The sequence below is a fragment of the Sceloporus undulatus genome, chromosome 6, assembly GCF_019175285.1.
Source record: "Sceloporus undulatus isolate JIND9_A2432 ecotype Alabama chromosome 6, SceUnd_v1.1, whole genome shotgun sequence".
Taxonomy (NCBI): domain Eukaryota; kingdom Metazoa; phylum Chordata; class Lepidosauria; order Squamata; family Phrynosomatidae; genus Sceloporus; species Sceloporus undulatus.
Genome location: NC_056527.1, coordinates 123,668,251 through 123,693,868, shown reverse-complemented (window position 1 = coordinate 123,693,868; position 25,618 = coordinate 123,668,251). Strand labels below are relative to the sequence as shown.

Genomic DNA, 25,618 nt, shown 5'->3' with positions numbered 1-25,618 from the left:
GATAGATAGATAGATAGATAGATAGATAGATAGATAGATAGATAGATAGATAGATAATAAAATGGCTGGAATCTTTTTGGTGTCCTATGCATGGCAAGTTTCCCTAAGCAGCTCTAGTAGCGCAGCGGGTAAATGCTGTACTACAGCCACAACATTGTAAGTTGGATCCTAGAGGAGGGCTCCATGGTCCACTCAGCCTTCCATCCTTTCGTAAGTCAGTGAAATGAGTACCCAGCTTGTTGGGGGCAACTGGCTTACACACTGTAAACTATTTAAGGAGTACTAGTTCACTTAGAAGCAGTATGGAAATGTATTTGCTATTGTTATGGCAGTGGCTGTACATGAGCATGGGTGAGTTTTTGCATATTACCCATTCACATTGCACATTGAGCGCCATGCAGATGTGGCCGCACATTCAGGTGTCAGTGCCATAATTCACTAAGGAGGTGGTGACGCAAATTGTCAGGTTTACTTCCCAAGTGTAAAATTGCACTTCGACTCCCTGAAGGAGGCTGTCAGCCAGATATATTTGAGCCACCGATTGCAGCTCTAGACTTGGTGTGCTGACCGATACAAAATAAAACAAATGGAAAAATATTCCTCGCTAGCACCAAAACCAGTTACGTAGAACAGCTAACATTTATTTGTTAAAGAGGTCAGATAGGACTCAAGGAACATCATGCCCTCTCTGATCTTTTCCCACCAAGGAAGCTGCAGTTCCTTTTTGCTTTTTGTCACCTTGCTGAAGTCGCTTTCTGAGCTTTCTGAGCTGTGTTCTTCCTGCAGGAAACATTTCTTCATCTTTGGATCTTCTTCATCCTCTGTTTCCTCACACCATAGCTTTACTTTTCCCTTTGTCCTTTGACATTCATCGTCTGGGGGTTCACAGATGCTTTTGCTTTGATGGGACGGCACTTGGGCAGCTGTACACTTGTCTTCTATTTGCTGGCACTGCTGGGTCTCAGAATCTAACTCTACACCCTCATCCTCATCCAGAACTATATTTAAAGGAACATCTAAATGGATGTTTATAGGGAACATCTTGCGTTTCTTCCTACAGGGCTCTGCAGTGCAGCAGCATTTGATTGAGCTGTCGCTCTTCGCCTTTGTCGCCTTGTTCCTTCCACGCTCAGCTGTTTTCTTTCCTCTTGAACATTTTGCCTTTGTAAAAGGACTGGTCTTCTTATTCTGTTGCCGGCAGAAGCTGGTACAAGATGAAGTACGTGACGTACAGCTGTTGTGGTCACTTCCCTTCCTCTTTGCAGTTAGGCACGGAGGGTCCATGGTCTCATACCTCTCTTTTGTTTTGGTGGAAGCACAACAAGAAGAAGGACCTTCACAGTCACTCAGCTCCTCATCTGACCATTCCCTCTTCCTTCTAGAAGATGCTGATGGGGCTGCAAAGCCAGGTACTTCACCACATCCCCCTTTCCGTGTAAGGTTGCTTGTACGTTGGTTCTTCTTGGGGCACCTCTGATGACGTAGTGGGGAACGGGCACAAGATGTTAGTGGGCCTTGGGCATGAACGGGTATGCGGTAGCTCTGGGTGATGAACTCAGCCATAGAATAGGTGACCCCAATCTTCTTGGACAACTGCCTGGGAGTGAGGCCCAGTTCTCGCCACTTGGTCTTATCAATTTCCATTCTACCGGTATGTTTCACTTACCCCATGTTCATGCCCACCTTTACTCTCCATGGCTTGCAGTGGTCCAAAGAAACCAGTGGCTCTGTGACATCAGTGGCTACAGAGCTGATGTCATAAGCATGACCACACCTTAGGCTTTCCTAAACAGGTGCTGTATCTGTATATCAGAGAAGTGTTGTATCTGAGTGTCATGTTTCATTGAAACCAAGTCCCCAGCCTCTTGTGTTCTCTGTCAAGGATCCAGGAACTGGTTCATTCAAGCCTTCTCTCTTTTACAACCAGTTCCTGGATTATTGACATGGAACACAGACACCATCACAATGCTCTCACATCTGCAAGTGTGTTTCCAAGTCAGTTAGTTGATGGGCAAAATACAAAGTGTTGTATTCAAAGTCCTACATGGTTTGAGTGCAGGTTACCTTCAGGATTGCCTCCTCCGGTATAATCTGCCCCATACACTTAGGTTTTCTGGGGGATATTTGCTTCAACTGACCACAACTAGAGGGTCAACTGTCAACTAGAAAACCTTTTTTGTCAGTTGCCCCTAGACTGTGGAATGGCCTGCCCGAAGAGATTTAAAATGGTTTTAAAGACCTATCTCTTCCGGCAGACCTTTGTTCTTGTTGTGGGCCTTTAAGTCATTTCCAACTTATGGCAACCCTAAGGCGGACCTGTCATGGGGTTTTCTTGGCAGTTTCTTCAGAGGGGGGGTACCGTTGCCAACCTCTGAGGCTGAGAGAGTGTGACTTGCCCAAAGTCACCCAATATGTTTGCATGGCTGAGCTGGGATTCAAACTCTGGTCTCCAGAGTCATAGTCCACTTCTCAAGCAACTATACCACATTGTCTCTGTATAGCTAGCCATTTACTCAGGGAACAGTTTACTTCCCAGCTAGTATCACTCCAGGTTCATTGGTGTTATGGGTGTGGTTGTGTGTGCTAAAAATGAAAGTAGGGCATTCAAACCCAGACCATGCAAACGTATGCTGTTTCTGGTCTTCATGGTACTCCGTGCAAGTGAGAACAGCAATGCTGTTGGTATAGTAAACTAGTGGTTACTACTAGTGGTATCGAACTATATTCCTAAACATATGTACAGTGGGCCCTTGGCATCCATTGGGGTTTGGTTCCAGGACTCCCCATGGATACCAAAATCCATGGATGCTGAAGTCCCAATAAATACAATGCAATAGCGAAATGGCAAAAACAAAGTTTGCTTCTAGAATTTATGTTATTTGTAAATATTTTCAAGCCGTAGATGCTTGAATCTGTGAATAAAAAATCTGTGGATACAGAGTAGCAACTCTATTGGTAAATGTGTGTCTTACAAACTGCAAAATAGATTCTGGAGCAGTGTTATTGCAGCTGCTGCTTACTCCACAAGACGGCCATGCTGTTTTCTTCATTCAAAAAGCTATTGCTCCAACTCTCGTCATTCTCTGTGTGTATGTGTGTGTGTCTTCTGCTCACAAATATGGCTTCTAGGATTACAGTTAAGGACAGTAGAGTGTCTTGATCATTAATGTGACCATGGACAATCCATTTGCAACCATCCATATGTGGCTTGGGGATTCATCCATCCAGGAACGTTTGTGAGGAACCCAAACATCAAGGTGACCAACATCATGGGATTTATGAGAGCTCATTGTGCAGGCCATTAACACAACAACAATTGACTTAAGGGCTGCTCATCACAACTAGGAGCAAAAAGAGAATGGCAGAACTTTGAATGGGAAACCAAAGGAGAAGGAGATTGCTGGAAAGAACAAAAGTGGCCACTCCACAAAAGACTGTCAATGGAAAGGGAAAGAATTGGTCAAGAGATTCTCTGAAAGGGCTCCAGAAAGACAAGAGTTGCCTTGAATCCAAAAGCAAAGAAGAACCCAAGAAAATAAAGATTCAACAATCAGGAATAAAGTAGGTGCAAGAACTCTGGCAATGTCTTTCCGAATTGGACTCCAGAAGTGGAAACGGCAGGTTTTTGCTTTTGTTCCAATTCAAATTTTAATTTAAAAATTATTTTTAAAAAAGTTAATGAAGGAGCAAGGAATTCTTCAAGTTACATTTTTTTTCTTGGAAACGGAAGAATTAAAAAAAGAACAACAACAACAACAACTTGGAAATGGTAAAGGTTTAAAGAGGCTGATGGGCATTTCTTTAGAAGTACAAGAAAGTGTATTTATTACATCATTACAACAGACAGACAGCTTCTGCAAACATGGCAGTCTCTCCACTGTGTTTGGGTCTGTATATTCAGAAACCTACGCTGGCAACCTTGCTTTATGGCGTCTATGATGGAAAACGTCTGCCACGAGTTGGATCTCCCAGCATTATTTTAAACCATAACCTCCAGAATTGGGGGGGAAAAAGGGAAAAAAAAAAAAATCAAATGGTAAATGGAAGCTGCAAAGTGGTTAGTCCCGAAGACACTCTGCTCAAGAAACAAAAGAGGCACAGAAATTGACATTTTTCTTTTTAAATGAAAGGAATTCCCCCACTTCCCCAAGCCGAGTCCGTAAGAGTGGCTGGCAGCACCTTTATTTCTGTGTGAGTGTTTCATACTCTGAGGTGTACTGTGTATTTTCTCCTTCCAGTCTATCTGAATCTTCTCCACGGGTGTCTTTACGTTGGTTTTGTGAACAGCAGAGATCTGTCCCTCCAGGAATGGAAGGCCTGTTCTCCGTCGCAGGGGGTCAGGCAGCCGGGGGTCACTTCCGTGTATGCAGCGTATCTTGGAATTTGGTGCTGGTGTATCGTAAATGGAAACCCTTCTTGTTGATGGTGTCGTCAGAGTGGAATCTTACCATCACGGAGTCGCCAGCAGAATAGACCTCTTCTGGAGGCTAGAAGGACGAAAGGGTTGAGAGAAAGACAGCAAGGGAAGGTTAACTGGGAAGGGAAGGTTCCTTCTTAGCTCTAAGAGTAAGATCTTGCTTTCCTTGGGTCAGGTTGGCTTTTACAGGATGAGTCTCCCTTATCCAAAATGTTTTGGACCAGAAGTGTTTTGGATTTCAATTTTGGGGGGATTTTGGAATATTTGCATATGCATAATTAGATATATTTTGGAGATGGGATCCAAGTTTAAACATGAAATTCATTTACAGCCAAGCCTCCATATCCATGGATTCTTCATCCACAGATTCAACCATCCACGGCAAACGAACCTGGAACATGGCTTTGGTATGGCTTCTGGACTCTTAGGATGCATGCATCATTGAAGCACCATACCTCCACTGTGACTCGAAGCAGCTTTATTTTGGCTGTCTGTAACAGGCCTAAGTAACTGATCTAGAATCATAGCCAGTGTTTTAAAACGGTGATTTACAGTAGAAACCAGAAACTTTGTTTAAATGAAAGCCATTGTTTAAATGAAAAGAGAAAACATTGTGCTGTATTTACGAAAGCATACAAACTCTGGAGCATGCTTCAGAGTTACAGGCATACACCTTTATTCCATAGTGATTTTTATAGACCCACTGGCTGAAGTCCTGGAGGTTAGGAGCACACTGTGCCTGCAGTCAGTCACACCAGGCACCACTATCTCCATCTTCCTCCTCCTTTTAGAAAGCCCAAATGTATCATGTTATTATCAGTGCCTTTTGCCACCTACCTGCAAGAAAGACTCTCCTGCAACGGTTGCAGAAGAGCAGAGACAGACATTTGCAAAATAATCAATCCGCTTACTCCAGAGCCACAATAGCGTCCCAGACGTGGGGCTGTCCCATCGTAGCCATCAAACAATTCCATGTAGTCATAACCACAATCTGCCTCTTCCTCGATCTCAAATGTCTGGAAGATCAGCTCAACGCCATAGCCTTCCTCAGCCACAATCACCCATTCACAGTCTGAGCCTCCAGGGTAGTTGTTATCTCCAAACTGGGCGTGCGAGTAAAGATCCTTGGTTTTCACTTCGGCTCGCATCTGGCCTCCACATTCTGGAAACACAAATAGACATACAGTGAAAATCTTGACTCTTCTGTGCCCAATGACTCCCTGCTCTCAATCTTCCAATAAAAAAACAACTTGCTATTTCATGTAGTGGGTAAACCAAGGGCTCATCTACGCTTGCCAGAATAGCCTGGGTTGCCCCTTATTTTGCAAGTGGCTCTATTCCCCCAGAGACAATGGGTATCTGTATTTTCACTTGTGGTCCCTGTTCGTTGTCCGGTGCCATTGCTGAGATAAGAATGAGGCACCCAGCCATGTTATCAATGCTGGGCACCTTGTGACTTTGAGTCTCTGAGGTGTTCATGTGAATCAAAGATGGGTGATCTTATGATGTATATGTAATTTGTGGGCACCTTGTGACTCGCACCTGCAGCACTGGCACAGGAGGATGAATGGGGACTGTGACTGAAAAGGTATTGGGTTGTGGGGAGGAAGCCCCAAATTGGGTACGAACATCATGAAGACAATCTGGATGGGGGGTCCTGGAACCAAACCCCAGCAGATACCAGTGTATTTTGCTAGAGTCACCCTTTGGCTAGGCTCTGCTTTAATGTGTCTCCTCTTGTACTGCTAATCTTCTTATAACATCTGTATATGTACAGGGGAAGAGTGACAGTCCTGATACAGGGCAAGTATACTCTATGACAAAAAATCACACCTGAAACACCAGCTTCAGTTTACTAAGCCTTTATAGCAGACGTTGAGAGTTAGGGACAAAATGTAGCCATGAGCTAAGGTTGAGTGTTACCCGATGTGTAGGTTGCCTCAAAGCCTTTCTTTTGGACGGAGTTATCGGAGAAGAACTTGAGGAACATCCTATTGCTGGAAGAGATGATGGGCTCTGGTTTTTTCGATCCACAGAATCGACCCAAGACGGGAGCTTTGGTATCTTTGCCGTTGTAAACCTCCAGGTGGTCGTAAGTGCATTCTTGGTGTCCTTCAATATCCAACTCCTTGATGGTCTGAAAAAGGAAACTTGCTAACAAGGACAGTAGGAGACATAACACATTATACAGCATTATCCTTGTCAGTAACTAGGTAAGCTAGAGGAACACTCTAAGCTGGAGATGTTGGGCTACAAGTCAGGAGTTAGCCTCATCTTCTGAAATGAAACTGATGGCCATGATGGCCATGGCTTCCTACATACAAACATTCCTACCCGACCTGCTTTACACCGCTATGATTCTGTCCTACAGAATCCTGGGATTTGTAGTTGGGTGCAGCACCAGACCTCTCTGACATACCAGGCTGAATACCTCTACAGATCCCAGGATTCCACAATATAGAGCCATGACAGTTAAAGTGGTGTCAAACTGCTTTATTTCTACAGAATGGAAGAGTAACTAAATTTTCAATTGGAAAGCCAGATTATATCTTCCAAGGATCACATTGAGCCACAGGGATGCAAGTTGTTGACTCCTAACAAGCATCACATAGAAACAGCAAAACAGAGGTGTATGGGTGAAACCCACACTATAATCCTTCCTAGGAAGCATATTTTGAACAGGTCACATTGACAGATCTGGCTAACTTCATTGCTGGTGTTCGTTCCCACATTGCTTAAGTACACTTATAGCTTCAGCCCTGTAGCAATACAGTATTACTACAGTGTTACTATAGTAACACTACATGGTTACTAAGATATTTGCATCTCCTGAGTATCACTGTCATACTGTATAGTTCTGTAAAGCACTGAAACCATGCGGGGCAGAAGCAAGGAACATGTTGAGACATTACAATAATGGGCATGAGGTTTTTCAAGTGGTGCTTAAAAATCTTCTTTTGGTTAAGTTTTATTTCTTTATGGTCAGCAGAGGACTTCCTACTATGCAAACCCTGCTGCTCTTTCCATTATGCAACAGGGAACAGTTAAAGTACAGTATGAATCCCTTGCTAATATATGCATTCCAATGATCTCTTCTCCTGCACTTTACCAGTTTGACACGGTGTCCCGGCGTAGTTGTTATTGCCCAGGTGCACTCTTTCTTGCTTGGGTATTTATCTGGCCAGTTTGGGCTGGTGATGGTAGCGCTGATGGATGTCATCTTGTGATCACAGCCAGCTGTAAAAAAAGCAGGACTCAATAAACAGGCAAGGGCCAGAAGGCTGTTTCAAACAAATCCATCCTGTCTCATTTTGGAGAGCTGTTACCAAATTAGCTTCAAAGAAACTTAGGAAGCTGTCTTACTCCATGGTCTGATTAGTTATCCATCTAGCATTTGCTCAGGCACTGAGCTCCAAACAAGAGATAAGGCCTCAATGGGCTTTACTAGTTTATTAAATACTTTGTTGTTGTTGTTGTTGTTGTTGTGTGCCTTCAAGTCATTTTTGACTTCTGGTGGCCCTAAGGTGAACCATTCATGAAGTTTTCTGGGCAGGTTTTGTTCAGAGGGGAGGTTGCCATTGCCGTCCTCTGAGGCTGAGAGACTGTGACTTGCTCAAGGTCACCCAGTGGGTTTCCATGGCCAAGCTGGGATTTGAACCCTGGTCTCCAGAGTCATAGTCCAAGACTCTAACCACTACACCATCCGGGCTCACGTATATTTATTTATAGCATGTAACATTTAATCCTTATGGTGTAACCCACCTTGATCCATTGGAAAAGGCAGGCTAAAAATAAATTATTATTATTATTATTATTATTATTATTATTATTATTATTATCCTGGAAGACACCTTTAGCTTTTCCCCTGTTTGCCCCACAACAATCTTGCGGCTACAAGTTAGTTAAAATGCCGATTCCATCATATTCAGAAGATGGAATCTTCTTGCCTCCATGTTCTCATTGAAGATCTTTCTTGGGATGTGACTAGCTGCTAGTGCAAACATGATGCTGGATTGTCCAAGGCGACAAATTGAGTACAAGGCAATACTGGGGTCTGACCCCTTACCCCCACAAGTTATCTCTTTCAATTTACTTATCTCAAAAGACCTGTCCCTTCCCGGACACTACCCCAAATCAATTCTCTGTAGTTGCATTCTGCATTTTAGATTTTCCATTGAGTTAGATGTTGCATGAGATAACTTCCAAAATCCCTTTCAGCTTTAAAAGTTTGTGATGCCTTGGATCTGATTTATCTCTTATACAGACATTTTCCACCCAGATTTCATCATAGTCAATCCTCCATGGATATAACCCCAAACACTTGTTTCCCTTCAGCTCATCCCCTGAGAAAAAAATCCTTACTCCTTCCCCATCCACTGAAAGGGTGCTTCCAGATGGAAAGCTTTAACACCATCAAACAAAAAGGTATTAAATAGATATCCCATATTTTCCCCCTTAATATATATATATATATTTCTGGTTAGAAACACAATGAGACATAGGAGGGTTACAAACTGGAGGCTCATAAGGTAGGAGTTGACTCCTTCTATCTGTCCGACCTTTTATCTGTCTGATCAAAGCTTTGTTAAAGAGAAAAATAAGGTGCAAAATCTAAACCCACTGTAATACCACCATATTAAAAATGGGAAGAAAGAGAACGGTCAGAAAATCCCCCTCCCTTTGAACCCAATATTAAGACAACAGTCCAGCAATCTGTGTACTCAAGATAAGGAGTCACTACTGGACTGACACTGGCCCAAAGGCCATTGTGAATCTCCAGCCTCAAATAGCTTTGATTATTGATCAACTAATGAAGGCCAGCATTCTAGTCCCTGAATCACACCAGCCATCAAGCCTCTTCAATCATTTTCATTTCAAATGGAAGCGGGTACATTTTCGGAAGACATCATGTCAGACTGTAGCTCTTGAGAAGAACAAGGAAGCCTAATCAAGCCTCTTGACTGGGATTTAGAGAACAGTGTGACCCATTAAAGTTTGATGTCTTTTTAAAACAAAATCCTGAAGCTCAAACCATGTATTTTCATACCATATGGACGCCTTTGCTTTTATGCATCTCTTATGCTACTAACTCATTAGCCTGGTATTGTCTAGTTTATCTAGGAAGATTATCGCACTGGCAAAAAAGACAGGAGCACAGTGGTACGCTCCCATCAATACGGCATGATAATGCGGACATTATCATGTGACGTCGCGCAACGTCATGATTATCCTGTGAATAAAGAGGAATTCTAGCACCGCTTTTTATTCACAGAGATTTTCTGTGAATAAAAACTGGCACTATAATTCCTCTTTATTCATGGGATAATCATGGGATAATCACAAGATATTGACGGCAGCATACTGCTATGCTCCCATCTTTTTTGCCAGTGTGATAATCTCCTAGGAAAGTATGTCAGGGACTCAGCTAGGAGTTCTTTGCATGCAAAGCATGCTGATACAAAAAGAGATGCATACTTGGTATCCATAATCCATCATAACTTGCATTTTCTGTCTTGGACCAAACTGTCTTTTGTATCCACAGAGTGTCAGGAAAAGGTTATACCAGTGAAAATTGACAAGGGGTAAGGGACTGAACCAAGAAACACCATGGAACACACCTTCTTTGCAGTCGTGCTTGTTGTCGTGGAGCACAAAACCACTGCGGCACTGGCACTCGTAGCTGCCGAATGTGTTCAGGCACTCATGTTGGCATCCACCATTATCCTTCGAACATTCATCTTTGTCTAGGAGAGAAGTGTCACTGGCTTAGCAGGCTGCCCCCTTCTGAGGAACCTAAGTACTGCTGGCAACAAGGTGACACCTGGATCAGCTAATCTGGAAACTGACCACCTTTTCCCAGTCTAACTAGTTTCATGGCCTGATTTCTGCACAATTAAGGACTTCTTAAATGCTTTGCTTGAGCCCCATCCTGTACCAGGGACACTCGCTTTCAACCTGTCTGTGCAATTTGCAGAAGAAACATGAAGACAACAGCAAACTGAAAGGGGTTCAAGCCTAGTCTTTTTCCAAATATGTTGCTTTTCCACTTGATTCCACAGAATATATAGACTAGCCCTTTCATATAACTGTTTGCCTGTTTCATGGCTTATGTTAGGCTAGCCTAGCTACCAAAACTGACTGCAGGGTAGTCACATAACTCCTGCGTTTTCCCAGCTATTTATCAGATTATTAAAACCATCAGCCTCCTCTTATGCTCAGTGGCATCCCTATGCACAGGCCTACCTCTGGTTCCATCTCTCAGCAGCATAAAACCAGAATGCAACCATGCGGGTAGCAAGACTGATGGTGTGAGAGGAAAACCAAGCAGTGCCCACAACTCTAGCCAATGCTACCTCTTAGAAACCGCTGGCTGTCACACAGCGCCATAACAGAATGGGCATAACCATTACCTGCTTACTGAGCACATGAGTGAGTAGAAAAACAGACACATGGACAACAATGAGATGCAGGAAAGAGACCAGGACATGGCGTCTGTCTTTACTTATCAACGGAAAATGTCACACAGACACAATAAAAATGTCAAACAAAGTCAGCTGGTCAATAACAAATCACTGAAATCTAAAAACAAAAAACAAAACACCAGCATTCAGTTCAGTCAAGTAAGGATTTGGGGGGAGATTTGTTCTGGGAAAGAACAGCATTGTTCACATGATGGCAAAAGCTCCCCACTTAGGACAGAACAAACAGTTGGACCGGCGGACGACCGGCGGACTGTTCCTTTGGAGGCACTGTAGAGTTCCTGAGAAACAAGCGGATTGGCAGCCAAGCTCAATGCGGGGCTTGCGTGCGCTTCTTCAGACGGAATTTCAAGCCTGGAGGACGCATTTTGGGCAGCTGGTTCTTTTCTGAAATCAGAGACAGAAAGAGATGGAGAAAAGATAAAGGGGGATGAGTTCACACAACGAGTAGCACAAGCATAGAGGATGGGATGGGACCGGGTGGGAATAAAGTTCCTTTTTAAATCATCAGATATAGGGCATGCAGTGAGAGAGGCCATACTCTTACAATACATATCAGAAACAGCCAAATTAAGAAGCAGCTAAGATATAGAAAAGAACACAGCTACAGGAGAGAGACTGGATGAGGAAGTTGCATTAAACTCTAGTAGAGGCCAGGAGGGATCTTATAAGCTGGTTCGAGATTAACTATCCGTCTGACACTTTTAGTCCAATTTCCAGGGATGGCTAGTCCATCAGGATAATGTTGATATGGGCAATGCAATGATGTGTTAAGAGCAGACATGTGGTTGGGACCTGGGAAAGGTGTTACCCAAATACCAAGAAACTTCCTGGGAAGGTGAACAGGGCCTTCTATCTGAAGCTCATCCAACGGTTGACATCAAGACTGAACCTATCAACACAAAGGGAACAGGGATTCCCAGGTCTTTCGTTCGAATTCCATCAGATCCCTGGGAGAAGCAGCAGCATCAGGATGCTAATAAATGTCTACAACCCAAAGCGGGTGGAGAAGGAGTGTTCACCTCTTTCAGCCTGGATGCCCAGCTGCAATGAGGTGCGGAAGTGTGAAGACCAAAGGTGGATCTAAGGATGTGGCAGGTTCATGCTTTGCACTTATTTAACCAATGATCTTTTAACCTACAGCAGGGGGTCAAATGATCATTGCTTCTTGTGCTCTCTTCCAACTTTGTGATTCTATTATTCTGGAGCTAATCATGGCCAGTGGGGCAACTTACCAGCTGAATGCTGCCCAACATCACAAATCTTTACAAGAAACAGCTGTCTTATTGCCTTAAACCACTGTTCCCTATACTTTGGTCTTCCAGATATTTTGGACTTCCACTTTCCAGAGGCCCTATCTAGTTTGGCCAACAATTAGGTATTCTGGGACCTGAAGTCCAAAACATCTGGAGGACCAAAATGTGGGAACTACTGCCCTAAGCCCTGAGCTTATACAGGTACCTCTATAAAGTCTGAGGTCTAAAAGAGTGGAGGTGAAGGATGCAAAATCTGGTACTCAAGTAGACATTTTTATTTGTCTAAAGTGGACAGAGAGAGCCCTAAACTGGATCCAAAGAGTGGTGCTGGGAAACAGGATGCTTAATCTATTTTGGTTCATCATTTCCTAAATCTAATTGGTCTCCTTGAAGCTGCTACTAGTGTATATACAAGTAATACACACAAGTATCCTGACTGTATTGCCATTCCCTTATGCAACACATAAACTCTAAACATCTACTTCCTTTGCTCCAGGTAAAGGAAAACAGGCAATCTCCACAAAAAATGGGCTCTTCTCATTCTCTGATGAGTCAAGCGGAAAAGATACACTCAGTGCCATTAAAAAAAAATACTGAGCAAAGGAAACTAAGACCAGGAATTGCAATATGATACTGAACATAGTACCATAAAAATATCACATAAAAATAGTCCTTATATAAGTTTTAGACATGATTTTGAAGGAGTAAATGCATGTGCAGACTGTCTTAAATATATTTATTGCGCATTTTATAAGAACGTATTCCATAATCTAATGTTTCCCCATTTTTTCTTGGGGGGAAAAATGCCTTGGAAAAATGGGGAAACACGTTTCCCCAAATTTGTTTCCAGTCCTTCACATTGCTAGTCTGTGCTACTTGTGAGTAAATAAGCCACCAGACATAGTTCTCAAGTTGGGCCAGAAGATCTGATATGCCTTTTGAAAATAACTTTTCCTCTTCTTTTCCACATGCAAACTCAAAATGGGTGACCATTACCTTGAATGAAGTCAAGCTACATAGTTTTCCAAGGGTACGTTACAGTAAAATTGCATGCCCTACTCTATCATCTGTATGCAATAGGATCTTGTTGCACCTTTGAGACTATGTAGAAGAAGTTGTAGCATAAGCTTTCGTAGACTTGTCTACTTCTTCAGATGCTGATCTACCATCCTTTCGGAATATAATCTTTTGTAAGTCTATTGCTCACCATATCTTAAGATTGTTGATGAAGACTCTGATCTTGATATGTCCCTGATCTAGTTTGCAACCCTCTAATGTCATACCTTGCTACACCCAAAGCACTGGATAAAACACACATACACACACATATACTCTTGAACTCTGTACATGGAGCATTGACGCACACAAAACATAGGGCTGGGTACATATCTGAATCACAGATAGACAACAGCACGGATACACAACCACTCATAGGCAAACAGCATAAGCAGCTTTGCAAAATGCTAACCTGTAATAATTCTTGGCGTCAAGGTGGGCTGGAATACCTGCTGACAAATATCACAGTTTTACAGCTCCCTAAAAATTCTTCCAGGATGGGAGAAGCACTTTAAAAGGGACCTTACCTGAAAGGTGGTTTGGGGACCAGCATGTTGACAAGGCTTCTTGATGAACCATCAGAGAAACGCTAGGTACCTGCAGGACTTTCTTGTGGGCATGGATTCCTCTGCTTAGCAGAAATGCTACAGAAATGCTCGCTTACCATCTCTGATCGCCCTAATGGTTTGCTGGTTTGCGCACTTTCGGCCGTGAGATGTATTCTCACACCAACTAGTTTTCATCAGATGGATTCAACACTCCTTCTTCTCCTAACAATTGCCTCTGATATATTGCGGTTCCTAACACAACCTGTTGTGGCGGGAAAGGTAACTTCCCCACAATAAAACATGGTGCATGGATGCCTCTTTCATAGGACAGAAAGGGAACTGAAATCTCAGCCAGTTCTTCTGCCCTCGCATGTAGCTTTAACAGCGCCAGGACTCTAGAGAAAATTTAGGACTTACTCTCCAATTACTGGGGCTAACTGTATTAATATTAAAAAAATAGAGGATGCGACTGGAGTAACAAACATTTTTGGGCAGGGACTCCAATTGTTGCTTCGTATTCGAGTTTGAGATGCGCAGGTGGGATGCTGTGACCTGTGTGAGAACAAAGAGAACAGAAGAAACTGGTTCATAGCTTTATAAGCACTGTGCTTTCAATATCTGCAGAGACAAGATTAACTTTATGTATCCTGTTTTACATAATTCAGGGTTCTCCCCTCCAGGGTCCTCCAGATGGACTTATCATGCCCATCATCCTGTGCTGGCTATAGATAATATGGTTGTAGTCCAGCAGATCTGACCAGCCTGGGCTTGGGAAAGGTCCACAGAATTTATAGCTAGCATCTTCAATATGATCACGTACTCCCAAGCACTTAAACAATATATGTATAATGCAATGCAAAGTATATTAACAAAGATAGTCACTGGCATCATGATAGTCCCAGCTAGAGCAGACCCATTCGAACAGTTCCAGTGGATTTGATGGATCTACTCTAGTCAGGACTAAAACCATTTAGGATTATAATATTAAAAGGGAATAGCCTAAATAGCAATAGGGCTTGAAGAGGCTGTTTCTGCTGTAAACATTAATTTGTTTGTCAAATTATCTTTTTATCTGAAATACCAAAATCAAAATTTTGGATGTTATTGTTTTATTGCATGTATCCATTTTTCTGCTATATTTTTTCCAGGCATTTTGACAATCAAGCTGAAAATGAATATAAATCCTGCATTGGCTAAAACTTTCCACTGCCATACAAATACTTCTGCAATCTCTTCTGACCAAGCAATATTCAAATAATCAATAATAATAATAATAATAGCATTTATTTATATACCGCCCAATAATCAGTAATCAAAGCTAAGGTAAGAGCCTTGTATGAGAATGTCCTCAGTCTCTCTCCTGTCTCCTCTAACTTTCTCCTCCTTTAAAAAAGCAAACAGTAAATGGAAATGGCATCATTGTTTGTTTGCTTCATGGATCTCCAGCAAGGATGCCCAGCTGGCCTCTACCCAAGCATCTCCATCCTTCTAAACCTATTAAATATCCATGGCACACTATCCTGCCAGGGATGCTGCTTTCCTCTTGTGAGTGTGTGCATAACAAAGAAGGAAGCAATGAATATGTTCTTCTGCCACATCTGTAAAGTGACACAGGAGTAACCCCCAGATAAGCTGGTTTATGTCACAAACAGGACGCCAGCCATTATGCTGAACCAGGGAAGTGTATGGCAAAAGTGTCTGGCAAGAGGGAAACTGAAGTTCAAATCCCTTCCAAAGCCTGGCCTGTGTTTGAGGGTTCTTGTGAAACTAAAGCAGTGCTCCAAGTTCTGTACAGGAGAAAAATGAGTAACATTCAGCTAATCCTACCAATGACAACCAGAGCGCATGATGGCAAGCCCATAATATGGAGCTGTTTCTGTAGCTTTTTGTTTTGTTTCCTTGCACCCTTCTTCACTAAGTGGCCTAAATTCAATAGCAACAAAACAGAATACAGATTTAAGAAGGCAAAACACTTCATCTAAACACTGGCCTTAAAGCACCAATGTACCCCAAGAGTCAATAAAGCAGCTGCTCAATCCCTTTGAACAAAAACAAATAGGAGGAGGACAAGGTACTCACCCTGCTGTCTCTGAGGTCTTGTTGATTCAGTTTTATTCTGGGACAGTTTCTGGCTTCTTGAAGGCTAGGTGACTCCTGTGTACCTTACATGCCTTGCTTTCATTTAAAAAAATAGACTGGTAACACACCCAAAGCATACCCCCAAAGAATGTCGGTCTCCCTAAAAGATCTCCAAGTATCAGCCTAAGAGCATCGTTCACCAGCTATGCATCTCTGCCATCTTCATTAGAACCTGGATCCCAGTGATGCCATACATATACTTTGTCATTTATCTATGCTGTGATTGTGGCATTGTGGTCTGTCCAATTGTTTGGGGTGGGATGGTGAGGATATGGAATTTGGGAGAAGGAAGGGCAAACAAATGTTTGGGGGAATGATTCAGAGAGTTATTGCATGAGAAAAGAAATCCAAAATGGAGCAGGAGAGTAGTGGCTTTCTTCATGCCTCTCCGCATGACGTCAAAGCATTTCCATTCTCCTTCCGATGGAGAAGGTCATAAAATCATACCTTTTGTCATGCTAGAAAAATCTGTCTGACAAAAGGCATGCATTTATGACCGTTTCCCTCGGGAAGGAGAACCAAAGTGCTACAATCCCATGCATCCTTGTTCCTTTGGAAAGGCAGTATATGAATAAAAGTGATGATGATGATGATGATGATGATGATGATGATGATGATGATGATGCATGGAGGCATGGAAAAAGCCACTGCTGTCCTGCTCCATTTCAGATTTCTTTTCTCATGAGATAAGCCTGTCATAGATTTAACTGGCTTTCCTTTAAAAGATAAGAGAGAACAGAAAACAGCTGCTATTTGGAAAGTATCCAGTGCAAGACAAACCAAATCATTATATGCACTGCATGATAGGTTGCCACTTAGTAAACAGCTCCGAAATCCACATGTGTGCTTAAAGTCATCCTCTTTATCATATTTGTAAATGTTTACAAAGCTGGCTCACAATATCGAAAGATCTCTTATGTTATAGAAAAGCACAGTCTTGGAGAAAGAAGAGGCTTCCCAGAACCAAGGTTAAAGCAGCAAATAACCCAGCAGCTATTTGCTGACTAACACAAAGCACCCAGATCTTTAACTCTACCAGCAGTGGACATCACAGACTAACAAAAGCTGCAGAAATCCTCAAAGGTTTAAAAGAATGGCAATTTAATATGCTGATTTCGTATACGTCTGAATAAGAGTTTGATTCCAAGTAAGAGCTATGCTTAAAGCACATACAAAAAAACTTAGGAAGATATTATATACAGGGGAAGGAGGAATTCCCCTCCCCAAATACCTTATAGGGCCTATGGGGACACTTCTGGGACATATTTAGCTTTCTCTATCTAAGAACTGTGGTGCCACAACAAACTACAAATCCCACAATTTCAAAGCACTGATCCATGGCAGTCAAATGGCATTATTTCTGCAGTGCGGATGCAGCCTAGGTCCCTCTGTCTTGTACACAATATTTTAGCCGTTACTTTTCTTTTAGCTTCATCGATGCGCTTTCCAAGATATGTGTATTTTGTGCCTTCCTACACATGCTAGGGCTGTCATTTTATGTGTGAGTAAGTCTCTCCATGGCAACCATTTTGCGAGAATGCCGACAACTCATTCTCAATACAACAAAATGAGTTGTACTGAGAAGTTGTGGACCACTTATGCCACATCTTTCCAAAGTCTAAAGGCAATGACAGTTCCCACCCTTGCTATGCAATTTATTTACCTTTTGAGATAAAGTGATTGCATTTTGCTCATGCACTTTACAACGGAGTTATGCCCCATCCCTATATATATATGGGACGTGATTTCTTAACAAACCTTGGAGAGCTTCTGTGCCTTTTACTCATCTGTGAGATCACTTTTGTCAATTCCGCCATTTCGTGCTGACAGCTTTTAAAAGGTTTAGATAAAGATTGTCTGAACATCAAGTATTTTTAATTACACTGACGTGAAAGTAGTAAGACAGCATGGAACAGAAAACAACATAAGCAGGTAATGGTTTCCCAACAACTTCTGCCTATTCTGAGATCTCCAACAAACATAACAGTTACCTGGCTACAGACTATAGTATGTTACTCCAATAGCTGTAGGGGAAGGTCTTACTCCACCTTACATGTTGTACATAACACACTCCCACCAGAAAGAAAACAGTCTTTAAGACGGACTGAAAAGGATGTCTAATGATTAGGCGCTGACCACTCTGAGAGTGAAAAAAGGGAGTATCCCATCACTTGTCCTACATCAGGGTTTGTTATGGCATGTAGAGAGATGGAGAATGAGGGCCATCAAGCAAAGCAAAAGCTACGTTGCCTTTGTAAATGGTCAGGAGAGGGACATGCAACACTACTTGCCAAGTGTGTAGCAGTTTAGAGGGGAGTTTGTATCGGACTACATTACAGAGTCAAGCAGATCAGAGTATGCAGAATCACAGACGGGAGAAGCAGGGCAGTTGCCGAGTTCAAATTCTTAGGTTATACATTAAAAAGTACAGTGCTAGAGGATGCAGTGCCTTGGAAAGGGAAGTCTGGCATATCATGAAAAACTGAAAACTCTGGGTAGCTAAGGAATAAGAAAGTCACATTGGGATCCTGAATCTGCATTGGTACTAAGAGAGGCTTTTCACTCAGGGTTTTCCAATGTGGTGTTCATAAGCTCTGAGTACTGGGGGAAATGCTCATTTCCATGACTGCAGAAATATCAGTGGGCTAATCTACATCAATAAAATACTCCTCATTCTAGTAAAATAGAATATGATCAAGACACATGCAATTTGAAGGAATTCAAATGGTTAGTCTTTAAAGAACCTTATTAGAAAAGAAAGCTAAAATGGAGTGGAGAGTATTGGCTTTCTCTGCGCCTGTTTGCATGCTGTTGTAGCACTTCTGGTCTCTTACTGAGGGAAATGGTCATAAAAATGTGTATTTTGTCATGCTGGAAAAATCCATTTTGCAAAAGGCATACTTTTACAACCATCTCCCTTGAGAAGAGAATGGAAGTCATATGGAGAGGCACAGAGAAAACTGCTACTCTCCCACTCTGTTTCAGCTTTCTTTTCTTATACCATAAGGTTCAAAAGGGACTACTAAATTGCCTTTTTCTTCCCTTACTTCCTTTAGTTTTTTATAGAAACAGACAAACATAATTTTATCTTTTAACTGGAACAGTTCTTTCAAGTATAAATATAGGACTAAAGATACTACTGGGATCTGAGTAGCTACAACTAGAGTCTAGTGACGCTTCCTAGAATAATTTTTAATGTGATTCACCAACTCCATTTTCAAGAGCAGCTCCTTATAGCTATTATGTGGCTTTGGAGACACAGGCTCCTTAACCAGTAAATATGTGACTTAAAAGAATGGCACCAAATATAAGGCTTACATGACCACTGGTCAACCAGTAGATTTAAAGATCACTGGGCAGCCAGTAGATCTTTTTATCACCGGTAGTATGCCAATAGTAGTATCTTTAGCTGCCCGTATACTAGTGATTTAGCTACCCTTAATTTTACTTCTTGATACATAAACATACAAACAAAGGTGGTGGAGGAACACCACTCATTGCCATTGGATGGCCATTTGTCCATATAGACTGAATCCAAAATAAATAATTTAGGAATGTGAGTAAAAATGAATCAGATGGCTGGCTGGACGTAAATCGGTGGCATCTGAACTTACTCCGAACATTGTTTATGCACGAAAACTCACACGTTTGAAGTGTATTTTTGTTATATTAGACAATCTTTTGTGGTTCAGCAATCACTGGGAGCCAATCTTAACCTTGCGTAAAATGAAGGAAGATTGCTAAGGCATAGAAAAATTTAAACTCGTGTCAAAGGCTGAGTTGAACAATTCTCTCCTTTTTACTAGTTTACTAGCTTTCAGAGAGTTATCTGTGTCGGTCTCTTGCAGCATAAAAAGAGGGAAAGGAATGTAGCAGCACTTTTCAAACTTTGATTTTAGCATGAGCTTCCATGGATATGAACCCACTTTTTCAGATGCAGCACAGAGTGATATCCAGGCCTCAAGAAAGCCCAGGAAAGCTCATGCTAAAATAAAAACCAGTTAGTCTTAACGGTGCCACTATATTCTTTTTTTCCTCTCCCGCTCACTTCCTTCTCCATTTTGCTAGTCATTTGCTTTCCATCACAATGACAATTATTGTCCTCCAGAGGACATTATGCCACGTTCTCCTTAAGGAATATAATGTCACTTTTTGGGTGGGAAAGGGACTGCACCCTCTATACAAAGATAAATATACGAAAGGTGTTAGCTGCAGAGGAGAAAGAAGCAAGTAAGAGCTATCCATGCCTTGGGTGGACCAAGCAGCATTACCTGAGAAAAAATGAGCCTTGAAGCCCTTCTTGGAGACAGTGTTGTCAGACTTGAACTCAATGCGCATGTTGTTGTACTGGGAGGTGATCACGTCGGGCTTTTCCGCCCCGCAAAACTTGCCGTGCAATTTGGCCTCGGCTGTGAGGCCGCTGCGCACTTCTACGAAGTCATACTTGCACACCTGTGGGAAAAGCATCCAGAGATACTTCACTACTCTTGGGAGAAGGCAATGGGAAGATGGAAAAGGATAAAACAAAAAGGCTGCCAAGGGCTACTCAACCTGTATTTAGATCTGTTCCTAAGAGGCAAGGCTGAATTAGCTGTGAAGGAATAATGTTTAAAATAACTCACATCATTGCCCTCTGTCTCAAAGAAGTCAAATTGCAGAGATATGCGATACTGGGTGGGTGCCACAAGCTGCCAGATACAGTTCTTGTTGGGTGGGTATTCCTTTGGCCATCCAGGGCTTGTGATGGAGCCATTGAGTTTGGTGAGGAACCCACCACAGGCAGCTGCAAGGCAGAAAAGCCAATGGATCAGTTGCGAAGGATGTGCGAACCTCCTGCCCTGAGATGCTGTGGTTGTGCCATTGCTGTGGAACTTCGTTCTGCTACAGATGGAGCAACCGTTTAATTTAAACAGCGTGGGAATACTTTGTTCTATATGTGAAGTGGGCGAAGTTTGTTCAAGAAGCAATGTGTTTATAGAGGTTGAGCCATCTCTGCAGAATCCCCTTCCTAAAAGGAATTGCCAGACTCCCAAAATTATCCTCCTTCCGTGTATGACTAATATATGCCATTTTCAGAAAGTTTTAGACCGATGTGGCTTCGTTCTTAGACACTGTCGACATCTGATAGCAGCATAAGTAACTGCTATATGGCAGTGAAATAGGTTTATATGTTTATTCTGCTTGCTATTCTTGCTGGTTTTATACTTGTAATCGTGTATCTTGCATTTGTTTGTTAGCTTTTTGAGAATTGTATTATGAGCAGCTTTGAGTTTATTTCAATACCGAAAAGTCATCTCAAACCTTCAATAAATTAAATGCTACCCTCCGATCAATACCTCTGTAAGCCAAAGGAGACCAGGACTATGTCTGAATAGCCTCTTCTTCATGGAAGCTCACCTTCACACCTGCGTTTGTCCGAGGCCAATTCATAGCCTGGGTCACAGGCACATTTGTAGCTGCCCAGGGTATTCACACAACGTTGCTCACACCCGCCGTTGTTTGGTCTTGAGCACTCGTCCACTTCTAAAGTGAAAAAAGAAGACAGGTCTCAATGCTTTCATTCATATAGAGTCCTACTGTACCTTCTGTCAAATTTTACTCCACTATTACAGTTTAGTAGAGACATCCAGTTTCATTTCTCTTGCATACCTGGTACATCACAGAGGTAACTCCTGAGACTAAGGCCTTGTCTGCACAGGTCCAAAGGTCCATCCCACCCATCCCTGGTTCTGGCATTGTCCTGTTCAGTCCCTTAACATGCATTTTAAAAGTTACCTATTATTTGAGATCCTTCAGGAAGATCCGGAACCCACTGTTCCCCTTCTTTGGTGCTATCTACATGGGCACCAAAGCAAGTCCGCCACCACCACAAATCACTCCTGAGTTCAGAATAAGGCATCCAGCCATGTGACCATAGCTGGGTGCCTCATTCTGACCTCAGATGCAAATGACCCACAACGGCAACCAATGCGCTAGGCGGTTCAGTGGGATGCCCATGAAGTCACCTATCATAACGTGGGAATGGAGGGCAAGGTACAGTAATGGGGGGAGACTGGGTAGCTGTGGGGCCAGAATACTCTGGAGTGCCTTGGATTTTGGTCTTGTGGAGCTTGGATGATACTGGACTTTGCTATGTGGCCAACCTGGCTATCCCTGGATATGTTTTCTGAGATAAAACTATGTTCTGTGTCTAGCAAGAAAGAAACTGGTCATCACTGTGTCCCATAAGAGAAAAGTCTCCCACTTTCGGACAGAAAAGAACTTGGTTAATAGAGTGGTGCTTTTAAAATCTGAGCAAAAATGGGAGTATTTTTCCTTGTGAGACCTGCCTCCCAGTGGCCAAAAGAAGAAAGCAGCCACTTGCCCAGAAATATATAAGACGAAGGCTGCATATTTGAACGGACATGCATCTGTTGTGATTGTGTGCTTCTGCATGGCAGGGGGGTTGCACTTCATTGCCTTTGAGGTGTCTTCCAACTCTATGATTCTCTCCAAAATACTGTGCTTTAGAACCAGGATGCCCTCTGCTAGATTTGAAGGCTGGACATGCTGATCCATTGGATCCAACCCAAGTACAAAGAGATGGATCGGTTTTATTTTCTGTTGGCTCAGTAGAGAAGCTCATCTCACTGGCAGCCTGGTATCTGCTCCCTGTTCCACAAAAACCTGATACCTTTGAGGCTCCATTCAACGATACGCTCAAGGGAATCAATGGGGAAACTGCAGTACCTTTGAAGAAGTTGACCGCAAAGCCAGCCTTGTTGATGGACCCATCTGAGACAAACTTCATCCACAACTTGTTGGAGGTGCTTTTGATGTCATCGGGCTTATCGTAACCGCAGTACCTTCCGATCAGTTCGCCCGACTCAGTGTTACCATCCCGGATCTCCAAATAGTCGTAAGCACAGCTGTCGTGACGCTCAATCTGCGGGGTTGGCAAGATTAGGAACCATGGGTATTCATGCAGTACTAGTGAGATACATTTGCTTATAGATGATTGCTGGCTACACATTATATGCAAAGACAGATTTAATGTCACATCTATTTTGCCCCAGGGTGCATTGTGTTCTTCCACTCTTTTAAATGCGAGAAGCTACAATCATATGGACTAGTCCCTTTTTATTTCACAGGCTTGTGACAATGCCTTTGTTACCTCAAAGGATAGGAAGGAGAGGCCCACATGGTATCCTTCTGAGACAGTGACCTTCCAGATGCACAATTTATTGGGCCGGTAGTCATCGGGATAGTTGGGAGACTGTATGTGCCCATTGTCTTTCTTCACATCTCCCCCACAGATGGCTGCAGGAAGAACATAATGGCATGAGAGATGAATCACAACTAGAAAGCTTGCAAATCCTTTAGGAAAGGGCTTAGCTGCTTCCAGGAATGAGCATGGTTCTAAAAGAGGATGAGGCTTACCACCAAGAACAAATACAACTGGTTGTCTTAATATAACAAAAGAAATGTCCCCTAAGGCTGGTGCACAGTGTGACCAAAAGCTGAAGAAATAGACTACCTTTGAAAACAGTTGAAGAAATGGACTGCCCCGTGTACATAATTTGTACAATGGACCTACAGAGGAGGAACCGAACTCAGTTAGCTCCCTAATGCATGGCAGTGATTTCCAAACTCTGGTCCTCCAGGTGTTTTGGATTTCATCTCCCAGAAACTTCACCCATCTTGGTCAATGTTCTGGGACTATGGAAGCTGAAGTCCAAAATACCTGGAAGGCCAGAGTTTGGGAATCACTTTAGCAGAGAACTGGGACAACTGCTCCCTACAATTAGAGAGATAGAAATTGCCCCATTCTATTTATTTATTGTCTTTATAAGCCATTTTTCTCCTAGGATTTGCCCTAAAGAAGGGCATTATCAGGAACAGTACGTACAGGTTTTATCTTGATTTTGGAATATTGCGTATACATAATGAGATATCTTGGAGATGGGACCCAAGTCTAAACATGAGATGCATTTATGTTTCATATGCACCTTATTCCCACATAGCCTGAAGTTAATTTTATACACAGCATTTTTAATAATGCTGTGCATGAAACAAAGTGTGTGCATGGAACCATTGGAAAGCAAAGGGGTCACCATCACTATGTGGACAATTTTGGATTTTGGAATATTTCGATTTCGGAATTCTGGATAAGGGAGACTCAACCTGTAATCTGTACTTCTTTCCAACTTTGATGTTGCTCTCTCCCTAAACTGAAACCCTTCTCATCCCTCATTTTGCCCACAGGGGGGAAAAATGCAATGTACCTTCATAAACTGCATAGAAGCCTTTGCCAACCCAGTTGCTGCTACTGCGAAATTCGATCCAGAGACGGCTGTCAGTCGAGTGGATGGGTTCTGGGAGTTTATTCCCACAGAATCTACCTGGAGAAAGAACACATGCTTTCTTGGGTATGTCACCTGTATATCAGAAAGATATTTGCTACTGAGTGTGAAAACATTACTCTTGCTTTCCTTTCTTGCATTGCAGGGGTGGGCAACTGCATGGGGCCAGGAGGCATTTTCCCACCCTGTGCCTGCGGACGGAGTGCGTCTGTGCATTTCAGCATCTCTGAAGTTATTTTCAACCTATTCTTGCCCTTTTTTTCTGGGGCAGTTTGGGGAGGTTTGGAGTGCTTTGTGAGCTTAGGGTTTGGGTGCATTTTGGCTGGTTTAGAAGTAAAAACAATCACCCTAAAAGCAATCCCCCAAATCTGGGAACTTTTAGTTTAGGCATGCAACCTCCCTCCCACCCACCCCCCAAAATCTTGACTTATAGCCAAGTACATGCAGTATTTAAAAATCAAACAATTTATAAAGTTGAAAATGTTAAACATTAAAAAACACTATAATTCATAGACTAGCATCCCCCAAAACATGCCTCTCCATGATTTCAAAGGTCTCTACCCAAATACTGTTTCTTTAAACACACATTCCCTTATAGCAGAATAACAATACAGTATTACCTGCAGAAATATGGGAACACATTTTATTCATGTTCTGTTAGTTTAAAGGCACCTAACATGGCTAACAATAGAGCCCTGACAAAAGAGGTTTTCTGATTGCAAAGGAATTATAATCAGCTATTTCAATGGGTGTTTTGACAAATACTGCACTACAGAAGGGGGAAATATTTTAGCCAAAGTGGATTTTCCAGTGTTTACACCTATACTTCCCAAAAATACTGAGCTTCAAAAAAGTACTTCAGGAAAGGCAAAAGGTATACACTTCATGTATCTCAGATCATGAAAGTCTTTCCCTAAAATATGAATGAGCTCAAGTAAATTCTAATCTGGCCCTACAAACTGGGACAAGGTCAGTTCTCTTTTGCATTACAGGAGGTCAGCAGTCAGGAGTAGCTTCCAGTATTAAAACCTACACCTCGGTGAGATCTAGCCACGTATCATGGCTTGGCCAGTAGTACATTCCCATTGGTTACCTCGGAGAGTTGCTTTCCTCCAGAACCCGTCTCTCACCTCCACGTAGTCATACCAGCATAGCCGACTTCGGTACAAATCCAGGGATGTAAAGTTCAGAATGATCTGGGAAGCAAGCAGAGGTTACACCATGCAGAGTAAGATTCAAGTGCTAAACATTACTTTAGAATATGCTGGGCTTTTTCTAGCTCTTCCATTCTCCTCTGATGCCCACAATACTTGCAAGAGACATAATGGCTCTCATGGATGACTGCAGATAACGCAACTGCCCCAGCAGCAATGATTTGAAC

General features: G+C 42.5%; 1 protein-coding gene across 2 annotated transcripts in view; it reads right to left on the bottom strand.

Annotated features, from left to right (window-relative positions):
- Nucleotides 1–3,622: 3,622 nt before the first annotated feature.
- BMP1 (bone morphogenetic protein 1) overlaps nt 3,623–25,618 on the bottom strand; it is a 94,054-nt gene continuing 72,058 nt past the window's right edge. The window contains exons 10-21 of one of the 2 annotated variants that reach the window (XM_042473327.1): nt 25,331–25,433; nt 24,160–24,276; nt 23,049–23,194; nt 22,625–22,820; nt 21,293–21,418; nt 20,518–20,678; nt 20,167–20,347; nt 10,036–10,161; nt 7,527–7,654; nt 6,341–6,554; nt 5,329–5,579; nt 3,623–4,487 (exon numbers count right to left, since the gene is read on the bottom strand). In XM_042473327.1, coding sequence (XP_042329261.1) covers nt 4,353–4,487; nt 5,329–5,579; nt 6,341–6,554; nt 7,527–7,654; nt 10,036–10,161; nt 20,167–20,347; nt 20,518–20,678; nt 21,293–21,418; nt 22,625–22,820; nt 23,049–23,194; nt 24,160–24,276; nt 25,331–25,433 — 1,884 coding nt within the window. In that variant the 3' untranslated portion in view covers nt 3,623–4,352. Of the gene's footprint in view, nt 4,488–5,328; nt 5,580–6,340; nt 6,555–7,526; nt 7,655–10,035; nt 10,162–10,899; nt 11,284–20,166; nt 20,348–20,517; nt 20,679–21,292; nt 21,419–22,624; nt 22,821–23,048; nt 23,195–24,159; nt 24,277–25,330; nt 25,434–25,618 lie in introns of those variants that run through there. The other variant, XM_042473328.1, reaches the window with a different exon arrangement.